We start from the raw sequence: 16,885 nt of genomic DNA, 5'->3' as shown, positions 1-16,885 counted from the left end.
GGGCAGCCAGGCCATGACTCTGCTGGAAGCTTCTGGGGTCACCTGAGCAAGTCTCTCAGGGCCAGCCACGTGCACATCACAGCCAAACTCATTTTGGGGCTGGAGGACATGGTCTTCTGAGTGGTGCATACAAACCCCTCTTCACCCTGCATTTGGTCAGGTGAAGGCCAAGGTGCCCTTAGTCTCTGTCATCCATGCTGTGGAGCTGCAAGGTCTAGCCAAGCTTACAAGGCAAAACTGGTGACCACGTAACACATTGAAGTAACAACAAAACCAGACTCGGGCAATAAGAATACTCATCATAACAAACTGCTCCTTAGAGTTACAAAAGAAATATGGATTCAGATATGCCCCTAAACAGCCACAGGCAGTTACGGTTTTAGTTGCATCCGTGCCTGCCGTTAACAGAGGGAAACAGCAGGCTGTGTGATAAAAAATGCCACCCATCTTCTCTCCCTGTCCTTTCCACTGTCGAAGTGCCCATTCATATGAGTGTCCACTTGCTGATGACCTTCTGCCAGCAACAAGCTACTTCCCAGCTCACCCCAGCCTACTCTCCTGGGTTCTCAGGCTCTCTGCCCCCGTGGGGCTCCCTCACCACAGCCGAATCTGCAGAAGCATCTGCTGCAGTTCTGTTTACCAGAAGTCCTGGGATTTCTGCTTATTTGGCTCTAATGCATTTACCAGCCATCTGAGGACTGTTAGTGATTGCTATCCCATGTGGTTCTCAGACTTCAAGAGAAATCTGAGGAATCTATTGCTCAGCAGATTTGTCAGAACATGATACTTAGCTAAAGCTCCCAGGAGGGGCAAAGACATTTCTCCAGCAAGCATCTCTACTGACAGAATTGTTCTATTGCCATAGATAAAGGTACTTTCACAGAGGCCCAATACATTCACTTTGTTCCACTGGGAAATGAGAAGTGTGTGTCCCTGTCATTTCCAGTATTATGCCTTTTCTCAAGCCACTTTGCATGGTTCTGTCTGGGAGTATCTAGATCACTAACTCTTTCCTTTCGCCACTTGCCCAGCCAAACTTTACCGTTTGGCACGTTCCTCTGCTTGTTGGTCCATCTGTTTTCCAGCTCTCACTCCAGCGGGCAGCCTCTCCCCAGCTCCCGCCCCCCGGCAGCTCCCTTTCACCTCCTTGCCCCTTTGTCACCAGCCGATCTGATTCCTCCACTCCTTCGCCAGTATTTCCTCTGAGCTCCCATTTTCTTCGCAGATCTCACTCTTTTAACAGCCCGGTTCTCTCTCACCCGATTTTCCATTCCGGCCTGATCCGCCACTCCCGCAGCACCCGCGTTCTCCTGGACCACCCCTACACTTGTTGCCCGCGGGAGGAGCTGTTCTGCTGGGTGAGCTGGACCCTGGGCACGGGCGGCAGCCGCAGGGCAGCGTCCCCGCCGCAGCTCCCTTTCGCAGAGCCCGCCGCGATGCGGGGCCGAGCTGCCCTCGCTGTCCGCCGCCGCGCCGCGGGAGAGGGCCGGGCTGGCCGCGCCACCGCAGAGCGGGAGTGAGGGGCGGGCAGACCGCGTGCTCCGCGGCAGGAGCGCCGGGGCGGCCGGGTCCGGCGGCGGGAGCGGGGCAGCGCGGTGCTGAAGGGACAGCGCCCGCGGGCACCGCCCGTCCCGCCCCGCCCCGCCCGGGCCGCCAGCGGGAGCCCCGGGAGCGGGGCGGGGGGACCCGGCCTCCTCCCGCCAGCCACCGCCCTGCCCGGCGCGGCTGGCACCGCGGCCCCGTCCTGCACCTGCGGGAGCAGCTCCCCTGCGCCGCGCACCGCCCGCTGCGCCGATGCCGGGCGTTGGGGCGGTCGGAGCGCGGTGCAGGCACCGGCCGCGCAGGAGCCCCAGGAAGAGCCCCAAGGCGGAGCCGGGCCAGGCCGGGGCCGCCATGGACGCGGCGATTTGGATCTACCAGTTCCGGCTGATCGTGCTGGGCGACTCCACCGTGGGCAAGTCCTGCCTCTTGCACCGCTTCACCGAGGGCCGCTTCCCGGGGCCGCTGCACTCCGACCCCACCGTGGGGGTGGACTTCTTCTCCCGGCTGGTGGAGATCGAGCCCGGCAAGAGGGTCAAGCTTCAGCTCTGGGACACAGCGGGGCAGGAGCGGTTCAGGTACAGGAGCCAGGATTTCCCCCCCCCCCATCCTCTACCGTCGCCCCCCAAACCTGCTGGACCCCAGGCACACCCTGTCCGCAGCCTGGCCCCATACCCTCGTCGTCCGACGCATCTCCTGTTACCAGGAATTCGCCTTGCCCCCGGCACATCTCACTGCATCCACCTGGCTGCTGTACCCCAACAAGCCCTGCACCACCCCACTGCCATCCAGCCTCACTGCCTCACTGCCTGCCGGTGCTCTCTCACCCCCAGCTAGGAGCTTCCTCCTTCCCCACCCTTTCCCTTCACACCCACCAGGGAACATCTACCCTTCTCCTCCCAGCTCACACTAGGGGGTAACAAGTGGCCTTGTCCTGTTTCTCCTTCCCTCCCCCATCTCTGCCCTGAAGCCCTGGACCTAGGGTAGCAATCCCTTCGCCATGTTTTCTTCCCTCTTTGCAGCAGGAGGCCCCTGCTTCACTGTGCATTTCTTACTTTGTCATCACCTCCGAACTCAGCCTCCCCTGCAGTAATTTCCCTCTGCCATTAACTCTTCCTCCCATGTGATCTGGAGAGAGCAGGTCACTTCCCTGTTCTTACCCCTTCCAGCACAGCCTCCGTGGTGTGGAAGCCACCAGCCAGCCAGCTATGGACCATTGTTAGTACCTTACCTGCCTTCTGCACCTGCTCTGCACTGATGGTTGCCAGGAGCCTTCACTACTACCTCTGTCATAGCTAAACTACCTCAAATGCTGCACTGAGTATTAAATCCTCTCTCCTCATTGTCACAAGCAAACCCTCTTTTCCTGCTCTCCAAAGAGTCATGGTCATTCCCCAACATGCAAACTGTTACTACCATTTCCCTACTCTTGTGGCTCTGCTCTGTCTGTGGTGCTTGCCACCTGTGGCAAGTTGTGTGTGGATTTCAGTTTGGGCTTGTGGTTCTGTAGGTATGAGCTCAGGTGGAAGGCTAATGTGTGGTACCTGACCCACACACTGTCTGGGTGCTAGCAGGAGGGCTGAAATAGGTCTTCTCACTGGCCAGAATTGATTCTTTCATGTTTCCTATGTTCAGCTGCAACAGTTGTTGAACAACTGTTCTTACACTCAGCTGAGGAGGTGGGATTTGGGATTTCACTGTTTTACCAGGGGACTCCAACCTTTTTGTTTTCCAATAACAAGCATTGCAGTGAAACAACAAAAAACTTCCCTGAGCTGGCATGAGTCACAACTTCATAAGTCTTTTTGCATGAGTCCTTTTGCAGGCAGGCCTCTGAAGGGTTAGCAAAGTAATGAACAGTGATAATAGCAAGCTCTTAGCGTTTTTACCTTCCTTGTGCTTTCCAGCAAAGTAAGTAAAATAGTTACAAACAAGTAACTAAGAACATGTGACCTCTTTAGTTTGAATTTGCTGACAAATGGTCAGGATGGCCAATGACAAGGCACTTGATCAAAAGGAGTACAAATGTAGAGTTTTGCATACAATTAAAATCAAACGATAGCCATCCTTTAACCTGGGGATGCTCAGGGGATGTGCAGTGATGAGTCATGCAGTCAGTTGCTTTTAAATTTACCATGAGTAAATGGTAAATCATCTGTTTTTTTTCTAATACCCAGACCCTGCAAACTGAAGAAATTAGTTTTAAACATTTGTGTTTGTGTTTCTGCCTAGAGTTTCTTGTCAGTTGCTGTACCAAATATCAGCATTTATTGTATAGTCCGTTTTACACTTATTCGAGTAAATTATAAATATTATACTAAGTTACACACCACAGCTTAAAATATTGCACATTCTGCTCTCTGCTAATGGAGAAAACTACAGATCACCGGCAAAGATGGTCTTGGGGAAGAACTAATTATTCCAAGAAGTAATCTAATTTTGTGGAACACCAGGCAGATTGCGGTTCTGTTCCCTGTTCTGTTCTGCTACTTGCAGTGGGACTTCACAGGAGTTAAAAACAGGCTTTAAAACTGCCTGTGGAGTTCCTTGCATCCAGAACAAACTACTGGCTGCATAATAACCCCCTTCTTTTGATTCCAGGCATTAGTGACATTCCCTGTGGACAATTAAGGTGTGACACACCTGCCATCATGCTCTTGAAAGAGCACACTTACTTCCTTGGAGAAATTGTTTTGGAAAAATTCTTACATGTGTCTAGTTCACTGCTGCTGCTGTAGTTGAACTTAGTTTGGTCTTAGAAATCATCTTTAACACATACTGCTTGAGTTACTTCTCAAACAAGGTCATTCTCACCACTTCCACAAGAAGGATGAGCAAGCTGCAAATGCTGGTGCAGAGCAGTTTGTTTACTGTGAGCCCAGACAGGGCAGTTACTGACTGTATTTTGACATCAGTAGACATCACTAAGCAGCATCTCTCATTGGGTGAGGTGCCATATGGACAACAACAACATAATCAACAGCTTAATCAAACACCTTTCTAGAACAAGAACCTGCAGATTTGCTTAGTGCAGACAGGTCAGCAATGCAGACTAAGGTAAATGAGGGGGATACCCTGTGTTTCTTTCTATCTTGTGGTTAGCTGTCATTGAGAGCAATCTGCTGCTTTGGCTGTGTTCCACATTGTCTACTTGGCTGTGATTTATTTTTTTGGTTATTTTCCTGTATTTAAATTCAACAATATATTTAAATTATGAAACTCTCCAAAGGCTCTAAAGTGCTTGGTAGTAATGCTAAGACTGAGAGCTCATTTCAAGAACACAGCGACAAAATATTATAGGGATGCCTCAATTATATTAACCCACTTTTTAGTAGACTGTGATACTGGATATGTTTCGTTCTAACACATGGCTTGAAAATAAAATACTGCCCTTATTCTTTTGGAGTAAGCAACATGTATTTTCAAAATTATTACCATTACAATGTAGTCTTTAGTCATAGTACAAAAATAAGTCCTCAAAATTAGATAAAGCTTTTAGTGAAAGTTTGGTTCATCTGGTAAAGATCAGCAAGGTCATAACGAGAAAGAAACACTGTGACTGGTTTAAAGTCACCCTTGAGCCACAGGCTGATGTGATTAGTACACCTTCATTTTCAGAAACAGTTGTTCAGTGGTCATCACTAAGGCTTTTCTTGAGAGTATTCATTAGGGTCTTACATCTTGAACCTGACATTAAGCTAAAAGAATGACTTCTGTTATGGACAGTATTTTCCCCTTCCATAATGGTAGTTTAGGCAGAATTAATTAGTGGAACTAACACATACTCTGCATGGAAAGCCATAATTTACAAAAGAATTTACAATCTCCATTTAACAAATATTCCCAGTTAAAGGTAGAGACTTCAAAGCTATCCTTTGGAAGAACATTCCAAGTATCATTACTGCACATCATAAAGTGCAACTTCTTGAGGACCAGTCTCACCTCCAGCAATTTCAAATATAGAACCATCTGGAGGAACCTCACAGCATTCAATATCAAAGTGTTGTTGTTCCCTCTTAATACTTAGTGCAGTCTTACCTTTTTAGCATGTTGTCATAGGGAAAATATGATTTTTTTCAACCCTTTATCTGTATTTACCTTTCATCTATTACAAATGCCAAGCATTATATGAAATGAGCAAAAATGTTATTTATACAACTATCCTTGCTGAAAATAAAAACTCAGGATGGTCTTGAGGATGCTGGGACTGGGACATACTTAACAATATCTCAGGTAAGGAGATTTGTAATCTTTATGTGGAGTAGTAGAGAAGATAAGAATTACCTTTTCAATAATGTGTTTGTAATTTTCAGGCAATAATGGTATAATAGTTCACATATTTAGTGTGGACATGCTGGAGGCTATAGCACACCCGTAATCAGTTGCTGTTGGGACATACTGAGGAGCTGCACAGACACTGTAGGCCTCTGTTCACAGTCATCTCTATTAAGTAGGAGGATTGTTTCCCTTCATTTAGTGTAGCCATGGGATGTGGGCAAACTCCCTCCTGAAATACAGTGTGCACCTTAAACAAAAGCCCAGGCAGATGATACATTAGTTTGGGCACTTCCATTAGCTACGGTTCAGGGTCTTCCGTGAAAGAGTAGCTGAGAGAGGAGGCAGCAAGAAAGTACTGGGCATAAATGAATAGAAGAAAACCAAAAGTTTAGGCAGAGGTGTGAATAAAGACAGGTGCAGGGATGGATTTCATAGCTCAGTTCCCCTTTCATTCCAAGTTGTGGACAGGTTTGCCAGGTTCTAAATCTGAGCAAAGTTCTGTTTCTCACTTCCAACCAGCACCTCCTCTGAACAGTTTTCTGGAAGGAGACGGCAGGCTTCATTGCTGTCTCCCCAGGTGTAGAAGAAAGGCTGCTCTTTGACCATTACTTTTTCACCCTAATCCCCCCCTTTCCCTGACTTAATGTTTTCCCTCTTTAAAGGAAGTTCTTCTCTCTTCCTCCTTCCCCACAGAAAATTAATCATGCTGCTGCAAGTAACACATTCCCTTCCATAACGCTAGCCTAACAGCAGTAATGACCTAAATCAAGGGTTACAGAAGAAGCCATCATTTCACAGGAATTTAGGATCTGCATGGGGATGATTTATAAGTGGAAATTTAAATATCCTTTATGAATATGTTGGACTACATCAAACCTGACCCGTCACCAGTTCCTCAGCCTGACTTGAAAACCTTGCAGGACCCTAGGATTGGTTTTCTTCTGTTCAAAAAGGGACAACAGTAAAGGAATTAAAAGCTTAATTTTACTTTTAGAGTCTGATCTTGCAACACTTCCAAAGTGTGTATAAAAATGCAAGTGGATTCCCTGCTTCTGAAAGAACACAAGAAAGGCCAATCAGATTTTGTGCATGGTCCATGCTTGGATATCTTGTCTATGATAGGGTGTTTGAATTTGCTATCTTCTACTTTCACTTGAGGGACTTCTGGAAACTGATGCATTTTGTCTATTTGCTAGAGTTCAGACAGTCTCTTGTTCAGGAATTGTTCAGTCTTCCATAGATTAGTGATAAAGTCTGTATTCATAACATCTTTCCTCAGGAGAACTATAAGTTTACCAGCTGTTGCATGAAGAGCCTTTTACAGTTAGTTAGCCTTTATCTCCCATTGGCCACCATGCACTCTTATCATCAAGCTTTGCAGTGAAGACATATGCAGTACATTGACATGGCCTGTAAAATCTATAAAGCTTTATGTCTTCTGAGCAAAACCCCTCAAGCAACCTCTTGTACCATGGGCTCCATGAACACTGACTTGTGCCTTGTGAAGTAGCATACAAGGAATCTGTGTATAGATTAGAAAGATAAGTACCTCCACTGTGCTAAGAGAAAGTTCTGCATTTCATGAGGAGCTTGAACCCATCTGAGGGTGCTGACATGCTCTTGGGAAGCCCTCCCAGGCAGAACCTTTCCAGGCACTCACCTGGAGCAGTGGTTTGTTTTCAGGTGAGCTAAGAGGGAAGGCAGTGCTGTCCCTGGTGAGCAGCTCACAGCCTGCACAGGGCACAGTGCTCAGGTCCCAGCGGAACTTGTTCAGGCACTGAGGTTAGATACACAGCTGAGTGGAGCACAGCTTTAGGTGTTGGTGTACAGTTATGCCTTATGGAAGGCACTTAAAGGTCCTATAATCTTTAGCAACCACCACGTTCACAGGCCCAGATGTTTTTCCCAGTTGATGGCCAAAATTTTCTGCTTCAAAATTTTGTCTTGTCAGGAACATGTTCTTTTAAAAATATATTTTATTATTTTTTAATAATAAAACTGTTCAAATATTTTTCAATCATATTTTGATAAATATCATCCACAGGGATCTGGACAGGCTGGATCGATGGGCTGTGGCCAATGGTATAAGGTTCAGCAAGGCAGAGTGCCAGGTCATGCATTTGGGTCACAACAACCCCATGCAATGCAGGCTTGGGGAAGAGTGGCTAGAAAGCTGCTTGGTAGTAAAGGACCTGGAGGTGTTAGTGAGCAGCAGCTGAACATGAGCCAGCTTGGGCCCAAGTGAAACCCAACAGCATCCTGGCTTGTAGCAGAAATAGTGTGTCCAGCAGGTCTGGGGCAGTGATCATCCCCATGTACTCAGTACTGGTGAGGCCGCACCTCGAATCCTGTGTTCAGTTCTGGGCCACTCAGGACAAGAGAAACATTGAGGTTTCTGAACCTCATTGAGGCTGAAATGGGACCAGAGAAGGGCAATGGAACTGGTGAAGGGTATGGAGAACAAGTCTGATGAGGAATGGCTGAGGGAACTGGGGTTGTTTAGCCTGGAGAAGAGAAGGCTCAGGGGAGACCTTATCGCTATCTACAACTACCTGAAAAGAGGTTGTAGCAAGGTGGGTGTCCATCCCTTTTCCCAAATAACAAGTGATAGGATGAGAGGAAATGGCCTCAAATTGGATATTAGGGGAAAAATTCTTCACCAGAAGGGTTGCCAAGCATTGGAACAGGCTGCCCAGGGAAGTGGTTGAGTCAGAATCCCTGAAGGTATTTAAAAGATGTGTAGTTGGTGCTTAAGGGACGTGGTTTAGTGGTGGACTTGGCAGTGCTGGGTTAACAGTTGGACTTGATGATCTTAAAAGGTCTTTTCTAACCTAAATGATTCTATGATTCTTTTCTCATATTAGACAATCATATAACTGGTATCATAGGTATCATAGGTTTCTTTAAAACTTTATGTTTTGCTATTTTTCTTTTCTTACTGTTTTCTAAAGCCTCTCTAGTGTATCAAGCTTTTTTTGGTAATGAGAAAACTGGGTTCAAATTATACATGCCAAAACCACAGAAGGAACAGCTGCTGTCTCTTCCATATATTCATCCAGTTTTTGTGATGTACAGCCTGAAGTTATGGATACTCTTTAATCATCTCTGTTACAGACAATATAATGACTTAGATCATAAGTGTAAATTAGCATATCTCTGCAGAAATGAGTTACAGCAGGTGAGGCTACTGACTGCTGTGTATTAGCACCCAGCAACACATGGAGGGCTGTTTTTCAGTACTTCAGTTCATAGATACATGATATGACATTGTTCTAGGTAGATATGCTTGGTAAACGATGGACTGCATTTTCAATACTAACCTACTTTCTTCCCTGGATAATGCATTTCTTTGGTATAATTGTTTTCAGGATTATTTTTCTCATGAAAATGGGTTGTATTAGCTTCCACTTGTCCAAATCGAATCCCATTTTTGTCACCCACTTCCACTCTTTCTAGAATCACTTGAATTATTTTAATGTACTCAATTGCGTTTGCAGCTGCTCTACAGCAAAAAATGCTTAAGAAAATCCAAAACAGATATTTATGGCAGCTTTACTTAATACTTCAGAAAATGTGACACCCCTCATTTATGGTCTTAAATCATTTTGCAAAACCATGTGTCATTTTTCATATCCAGGCTACTTGGATTAATCTGAGGGTAAGATCCTGTTATCTTCACTTTCAGACTGTTCAGAGAGACACTCCATGGACTTTATTGCTAGGAATGTAAAAAACATCTTTCTAAAACATCAGTACAAACAACCCCTCCTGTTATCTAAATAAAACCATTTCAAACGTTGTTTGCTGTGGCTAAATGAATTTAGATATGCCAAGAAACCTAAGGCTTATCCAGCTGTGCACTTATCTATCTGTAATATGACGACTACTCTAAATTATATTTCTGTGTTCAGACTGTTATAAAACACTGTATGAAGCATGATGAACTAAAAATCAGAAGGACCTACTGCTATGGAAAGGTATGTTACTGTGTACAATTCATCCTGATTCCAGAAATTTTGAGGCTGCATCCTCTTCATAATCATAAGATGAAATGCTAAATTGCCTAAATTAGAATTTCAAATAATGACTGTAATAGAGACTGTGCATCTCATTTCCACTGGAGAATACTTATGGATACACTGGCTATCTATGCTAGTAGCGAGTGCTTGTGTCCATTCATTGGTAGGCTGTCACTTCCTTTAAAATGTCTCTTCTCACCTTCTCTGTTCTCCCCTGTTTCTCAAGATTAAAGAATTACAGTAATTTTTTAGTCCCTGTATCTCTCTCTATCTCCATTCTAAGAAACACTTTTTCTTTGTCTAGAGCATATTGGAAATGTTTTCAACTCTTCCAAGATTCCTTCCAGTGAATGCTCTGAAATATAGAGGGCTCAAAAGTAGAAAATATTTGTTGCCAGTCCTGGAATTCTCATGCCAAAAAAGAGTAACTGCAGTTATAAAGGGCTTTTGGACCTCTGTGTGAGAGAGATTCTAGAGGTAGAAGTGTTCCTTGCCAATGCTGTAAGTAATTTGTATTTGCCCAGCTCAGTCACTCTTGAATAGTTTTGTTTAGGGAATTTCCTTTCTGAGTCTGTTACTTGTTTATTTCTGCAAGCACAAAAAATTATGATCATCCTTACAAGCTTTTCTGTCTAAGAATTTTTCTGCAGGGAATGCAAAAGGATATGCTTGTACATTGGCAAGCTTAGGCTCCAGGTTTCTCATTATCTGCCTCCATATTTTGGTTTGAAATAATTGATTAGAACAAAGCAAAGTACACGTTTGTATAGAACTGAAGGTCTCAGAATTCAACATCAACAAGTATTTGACATATATGTGTATTTTCTTCTGTGAACATATGCTACAGTTTGCTAATGCAGAGTACTTTGCAGAATAATTCAGCATTCAGAATTTGCACTAGAGGGGCTGGCTTCAAGAACATTTAGAAAGTGACTTTTGAATGTACAAACAAAATGAAAAAGGAACATTTTTGTGTGTAGAAAGTAAATTAACAAAGTCAAAGTAGTTTTAAAAAAGCAAAGGTATTTCATAAAACTTATAGTAGATACACATTGCCACTTCAAAAAGTGATCTATTTATGAATAAAGTGAAAATGTAAATCAATTTTCACATTTTTTTTTCTTCACAGATCGATAACACGCTCATATTACCGCAATTCAGTGGGTGGCCTATTAGTGTTCGACATCACAAATCGACGATCTTTTGAGCACGTGAAAGACTGGCTGGAAGAAGCAAAAATGCATGTGCAGCCCTTTCAGATTGTGTTCCTGTTAGTAGGACATAAATGTGACTTAGTGTCACAGCGTGAGGTTACAAGAGAAGAAGCTGAAAAACTGTCATCTGACTGTGGTATGAAATATATAGAAACTTCAGCAAAAGATGCCACGAATGTTGAAGAATCCTTTACGATTCTTACACGAGACATCTATGAACTTGTAAAGAAAGGAGAAATCTCAATACAAGATGGATGGGAAGGTGTCAAGAGCGGCTTTGTTCCAAATGTTGTGCATTCGTCAGAAGAAGCTGTAAAGCCCAGAAGACAGTGTATCTGCTGAATCTGTAGCATGCCAAAGAGCAAGTCACGTGTTCAGAAGATGATGCTAACCTAAATAACAGAATAATAATTTTGAAACAATATTAGATCATGCCATAGCTGAATTATAGAATGGTAATTTGTTTTTTTTTTTAATCCTTCTGACTAGATCATAATTTCATAAAACTTTAAGTGCTTGCTTTCTTTTCAGAGTATAATAACTTCGTGTGGTCTTCAGGAAAAGAAATTACATCTTACTAAAGAAAAAACTAATCCTATAGCAAGACACTGAGAAGTGCAGTAATCATCATGACAGCATCCTTGCCTGGGCATTGTATTTTGAATACTGTTTAAAATCAAGGCTCGCTAGGTGAGGATCAGAGGAGCTCATTACTTTTGTTCATCCTGCCTTAGTTTTGAGCAAGAAAATACTGTACCTTATACTTCTAAAATGTGATTCTTTACTCAAGTGCAGGGTTGCTAATGACCATTGAAGTTTAGAATGCTATAGAATTTCATAATAAAGGTAACTCTAAAGAAAGCAAGCTGGAAGACTGCTCCAATAGCAAACACTTTTGATATGACTATTAATATGAGCCTTACTAAAGGAATGTTTCAGAAAAGATGATTTTTTTGTATATGAAAATGGGGAATAGATGCAATGAAATTTATTATGAAATATTTTCTCAATTGCCAATGAAACTAGATGTAACATTACATATGATCCAACTCTTGTGTGACTCGTGCACAGAACAGATTTCCCATCCACTGGAGTTATATTTCGGTGGCTGGATTCTCAGCTGGGCAGTTATCACAGCCACACTGATGCCGAAGGGCTTATGTTGATTTACACAAACAAATTCCATATTAGCTTTAAAAAATAAATCTACTTCTAACTACAAGTAAAAATAAATTCAAAAGTGCTGCAACTAATGGAGACCCAGGCCTTAAATTTGAATAGAGCAAGGACTTGTTTATTCTCAGGCAGCAAATGTTAAACTGTTGTCTAAAAAAATGAAGGTTTTAAAACCAAAAGTGTTATGAATAGAAGAAAATTTCTAAGATAATGCTTGGCTACAGAGGGCAAAGTTGGAGAACCTCTATTGTGAGAAAGCAACATATAATAGCTTTTAATAACAATAATAATAGGAGAAATCTGTGATCATGTAGCATTTTATTGGGCTTGAGGTCATCTTCCTACTCCTCTGAATATAACAAACACTAGCTTTATGCAAACTATGCCCTATATGTTTAGCACTTAAATACCAAATAAGTCTCTTTTATTGCAGTAGTATAACAAGATGACTTGATCTCCAGAGTTGGTAAACATCCACAATGTATCTGGGCATACTCACAGCCACCAAACATTAAGCCAGTTATCTTCATACAAAGGTGTGTTACCGTGTTTACAATTCTCCATTTTCAAGACCAGGCAACAAGTCTGTCTAATCTAACTTTTTCTTCTTTTTTTTTTTCCCCAACAAACATATAATTGGTTTTCCCTGAGGTTACTTTTAAGAACTTTTACAATCTTTTTGTAAGTATTCCATAGTTATTCCAGTTATTTTATTCATTTAGAACCACTAAAATTACTGATTTCAAAGGGAACTCAAAAGTTAATTACCTCTAGCCTGAGTCTCACTTGCACTGAGGCACAGTTACGCTGTCATAGAAGGATTCAAAGGCCTTAATATAAACAGGAATCAGCCTTAATTCAGTTAATTCTAGTCTCAGCATGCCACAAAGCAACAGCTGTGAGCCTGATTCTCTATTAAACTACATATGTTAGTCATTTACACCAAATCAGTTTCGATTTGAGGGCATTTTAGGCCCTCTTTACAATGTAAACATGACCATAGATGCCAAAGGTAGTGCAGAATCAGGCTGTGTGCTGATTCCCCCTATGATGCTAGGCTGATGTTGCATATCTCAAGATCTTCTCTTAGTTGTTTAAGAGGACAAAATGGGTCAACAAATAAATTGGTGGGTGGGGAGTCAACAGCCCTAAAGTCTGCCACTGGTTCACTGTGTGTTTCTGAGCAAGGCATTTATACTTTTTGTGCCTCACCTTTTTCTGTATCTCAAAAAGATTATCATTCTTCCCCGAATTCACAAAGACTGCTAAAACCTAATCTGACTGTATGATCTTCAGTCTGGACTCTTTTCTCTGTGTGCAGCCTGTTGTAGAGTGTTTAGCATCCTGGGATGTGGATATTAATTTCCTCTGCCATACCAAAAAAAAAATATATCAAAAATATTAAAACAGCTTTATAAATAGCAGGTATTGCTATTACTGTGAACCTGCATTTCATTACACATTTCAGTACTTTCAGGTTAAAATCTTTTATCTTAAACTTTTCTTCCTGAATACTATGGAACCAATGAGCTTTTCATTTTGTATGAAAAAAAAAACGGGTGTGTTGAGTGGGAAGGGGCTGGGAGAAGAGGGGAGTGGAGAGGAGGTACACACAGAGAAATAAACAGTCACCAGAACAGAGCCTTAATGATCTCTGCTGTCAATGTTGTACCTACAGTGTCACATTTATTACACTGGAAATAGAGCTTTTAACCAACTGTGTAAGGAGCTGGTATTGTCAATGCAACTAGAAGACAAGTTCACTGTACATACAGTTGTCTTATTTGTAATTCCTAAAAATGTAGATTAACGTGTACATTCAAACATTGTCTGTCTTCATGATATATTAAACCACTACTGTACCTTTTCACTACACACTTGCAGTTAATAGAAATATCTGATAAATGGTTTGATAAAATATATCATTTTGTTCTCAGATACTTTGCAGTACAGTATATAAGTAACAGCTCGAATAGGCTGTAGAATGGATTATATTTCAGTGCATGTATATTTGTTTTTAAAGCAATGAAGGGCAAATAGTGATACCAGAATGAAATTTTCAGAAATCACAGAAGTTAGAGAAATCTCATCAGGCAGTCAAATCAATAAGTAGAAATTATTTATTAAGAAAACACCACATCTTTGCAAATTAAAGTTTGGTAAATCCCAGTTAGAAAAAGGAAAAGCCTGTTGAAATAGTAAACAGTTTGTATTTGGATTCATAGGCCTGACGAATGGATATTAAGTACTGGTTTGGACTCCTAAAATGTTTATTTTTAGTTTGATAAGAATAAATATCTTCCTCTACTCATTTAAATATTTACACATTAAGATAATATTTGCACATGAAGAAAGTTTGGCTTGCTTATAATTGCATCTGTCCTGTACAAGAAGCAGAACCAAGATAAAAACTTGAGGGGCCTATCACAGAATCATAGAATGATTTGGGTTAGAAGGGACCTTAAAGATCAGCTAATTCCAGCCCTGTGCTATGGGCAGGGACACCTTCCATTAGACTGGGTGGACCATATGTTCATACTATTCATTTATACCTTTGGTATGGCATAGATTCATGGCATCAAGCTGGTAACTGTCCTGTGCTTACAGAAAATAATCCAGGTTTGACTGAGCACCCAGGTACACTGCAGCTGCTCTGTGCTGAGATCCCTTCTGCCACAGCCAGGCTGTTACCAGTACCCAAGTTGCCTACCTTAAAGCAAAGATAGGTGATGCATGATGCTCCCAGATAGTTCAGTCTCAGTGTGCCTTATAGAATACATGCTTCATTTCCTCTTTTGACATCATTAACATCCAGCTGTAGATCAAAGCACATGCCATCAGCTCCTCCAAGCCTTGCCTTTCACCTGAGCTGGCACAGCAATCTCAGCAGCCTTTATTCAGCCTGGAAGAGAAAGAAGGAAGGCTGAAGGTTTATTCTCTACATGAGCATGGAACCATACCACAAACATGCTGGATTGTATAAGAAATCATTAAATACCACCACACAGTTGTCATTAGCAAACATTTACACTGCTCATTTCTCAGAGTCCAAAGACAATTCTAAAAGAGGAATCTGTAAAAACTAGATCTCTCTAAGAACCCTGATGGGTAGGAGTGCAAACAAAATAAACAGATCCTGAAAGAAAAAAAGAAAGAATAAAGTCCAAGTATTTGCATAATGATCCTTCGCTTTAGGCCTTAGCTGTGGAATGATCCTTTGCTGTAGCGCACAACTGTATGCAGTAGTATCTATAATGCCTGAGTTTCTTAAGGATAATAATGGTATCATTGAATGTACTTAAAATTAGAAAAATTCAACCAAAAATTCATCTGCCTGATCCTCTGAAGGAAAAAAATTCAAAAAAAAGACTGCACCTCCTGAATCATGTGTACTTGCTTTCCAGGTCATTGTTAGTAGTAATTCTGTGTCTGGGTTTAGTGTTACATTTCATGAGGTTCTCCTCTGAAAAACAACTACTACATACGTAGTCATTTTACTCTGCACTGTTTTCTTCCCTACAAAGTGACTACAGCTATGGAAAAGCTGAATTTTACTTTTGAGTACAGCAGGATTGTTTATTGCTTTTCACTGAATGTGCAAAGCCAATGGAAGTAATGTGAGTGAGGATGTGCCAGTTGAGGATAATATAAAGACTATGGAGTTGTACAGTTTCTTGAAGACAATTTGCCTTGCATAATACTTCATTAGTGGGAGTGTAGCATATGTTTGAAGAAAACTAAGTTGGTTCTGCAAACCCAAAAAGCCTTTGCTAAGCAGTACTTCTAACATGCAAGAGCCAGCTCTGAAGACACAGGACTCCACAGAGCAATCGTTTTTCTTCATGGAGTTGCTCCCATAAGCAACCAGTAGAACAGCAAACACAGCTAAAATGCATCCAGGAAAAGAACTTGATAGCACAAATCCCCCAAAATATAATATACACTCTGTGGGCTTTTTGCCCCTGGGGAAACAGGGAACAGTTGTTTGGCAGCAAACACCACCACAGCACTTGCGTGACATCTCTTCCCACGACTGCCCTTCGCCCACAGAGGCCAGCAGGAATGGGGAGCAGCAGGTTCTTTATGTAAGGGTAGGTAAATCTTCTTTTAAACTCAAACTGAGGAATCTAAAATCCCAGTCCCTATCTGCTAGAATGGATTTGATATTTCGTTCACTCATTTCTCTGAGAAAGTCACGTTTTAGGCTAGGCCTGAACTACACAGGGACGGACAGTCAGTGTGCAACCTGCTGAGAGACTACTCCATGGGAGCAATGCTGTAAACCATCTGACATCAACTTTCAGCAGCCTCACAAGTAGCTCAAACTAAGAATAATCCTGACTGCCTTCACAGGCTGCTGAGGGCCTACTTGCAGCTAAAGAGCTTCTACAGAAATGTAAAAGTAACAAAACCAAATTCTATGTATTATGAATAAAATCAATGCTTAGGTAAACAAGATGAAGTTTCAGCTATAGTTCAATTGCTGTGATGCCTCATTGCTGTGTGCAATCCACCTGTGTGCAAACTGATTTTTCCTGTTCCATGAAAATTGTGGAGGGACAAACTGAGCCTCCAGTAGCAATAAACTCAGTCACCAGGGAAATGAATGAAAAAGATAAGGACGGAAAGGAAGACACAGATAATTTCTTCCATCCCTGC

At 42.3% G+C, this 16,885-nt stretch overlaps 1 protein-coding gene across 1 annotated transcript; it reads left to right on the top strand.

Annotated features, from left to right (window-relative positions):
* The first annotated feature begins 1,792 nt into the window (after positions 1-1,792).
* On the top strand, positions 1,793-14,891 carry RAB39A (RAB39A, member RAS oncogene family). The gene is made up of 2 exons (XM_062615318.1): positions 1,793-2,117; positions 10,966-14,891. The coding sequence occupies exons 1-2, from the start codon at positions 1,795-1,797 to the stop codon at positions 11,390-11,392; spliced, it is 750 nt and encodes a 249-aa protein (XP_062471302.1). The 5' UTR covers positions 1,793-1,794; the 3' UTR covers positions 11,393-14,891.
* Positions 14,892-16,885: the final 1,994 nt, after the last annotated feature.

Source organism: Pezoporus occidentalis, unplaced genomic scaffold (assembly GCF_034315485.1).
Source record: "Pezoporus occidentalis ecotype Australia unplaced genomic scaffold, CSIRO_AGI_Poc_V1 ctg18, whole genome shotgun sequence".
Taxonomy (NCBI): Eukaryota; Metazoa; Chordata; class Aves; order Psittaciformes; family Psittacidae; genus Pezoporus; species Pezoporus occidentalis.
The sequence above is the reverse complement of the archived record's forward strand: the minus strand, read 5'-3'. Positions and strand labels throughout refer to the sequence as shown.

Bases quoted from the DNA above. Each gene is read 5' to 3' on its own strand.
- RAB39A (XM_062615318.1), top strand. From the start codon at position 1,795: ATGCCGGGCGTTGGGGCGGTCGGAGCGCGGTGCAGGCACCGGCCGCGC. The intron at 2,118-10,965 runs GTACAGGAGCCA...TTTTCTTCACAG, and splicing joins GCGGGGCAGGAGCGGTTCAG to ATCGATAACACGCTCATATT.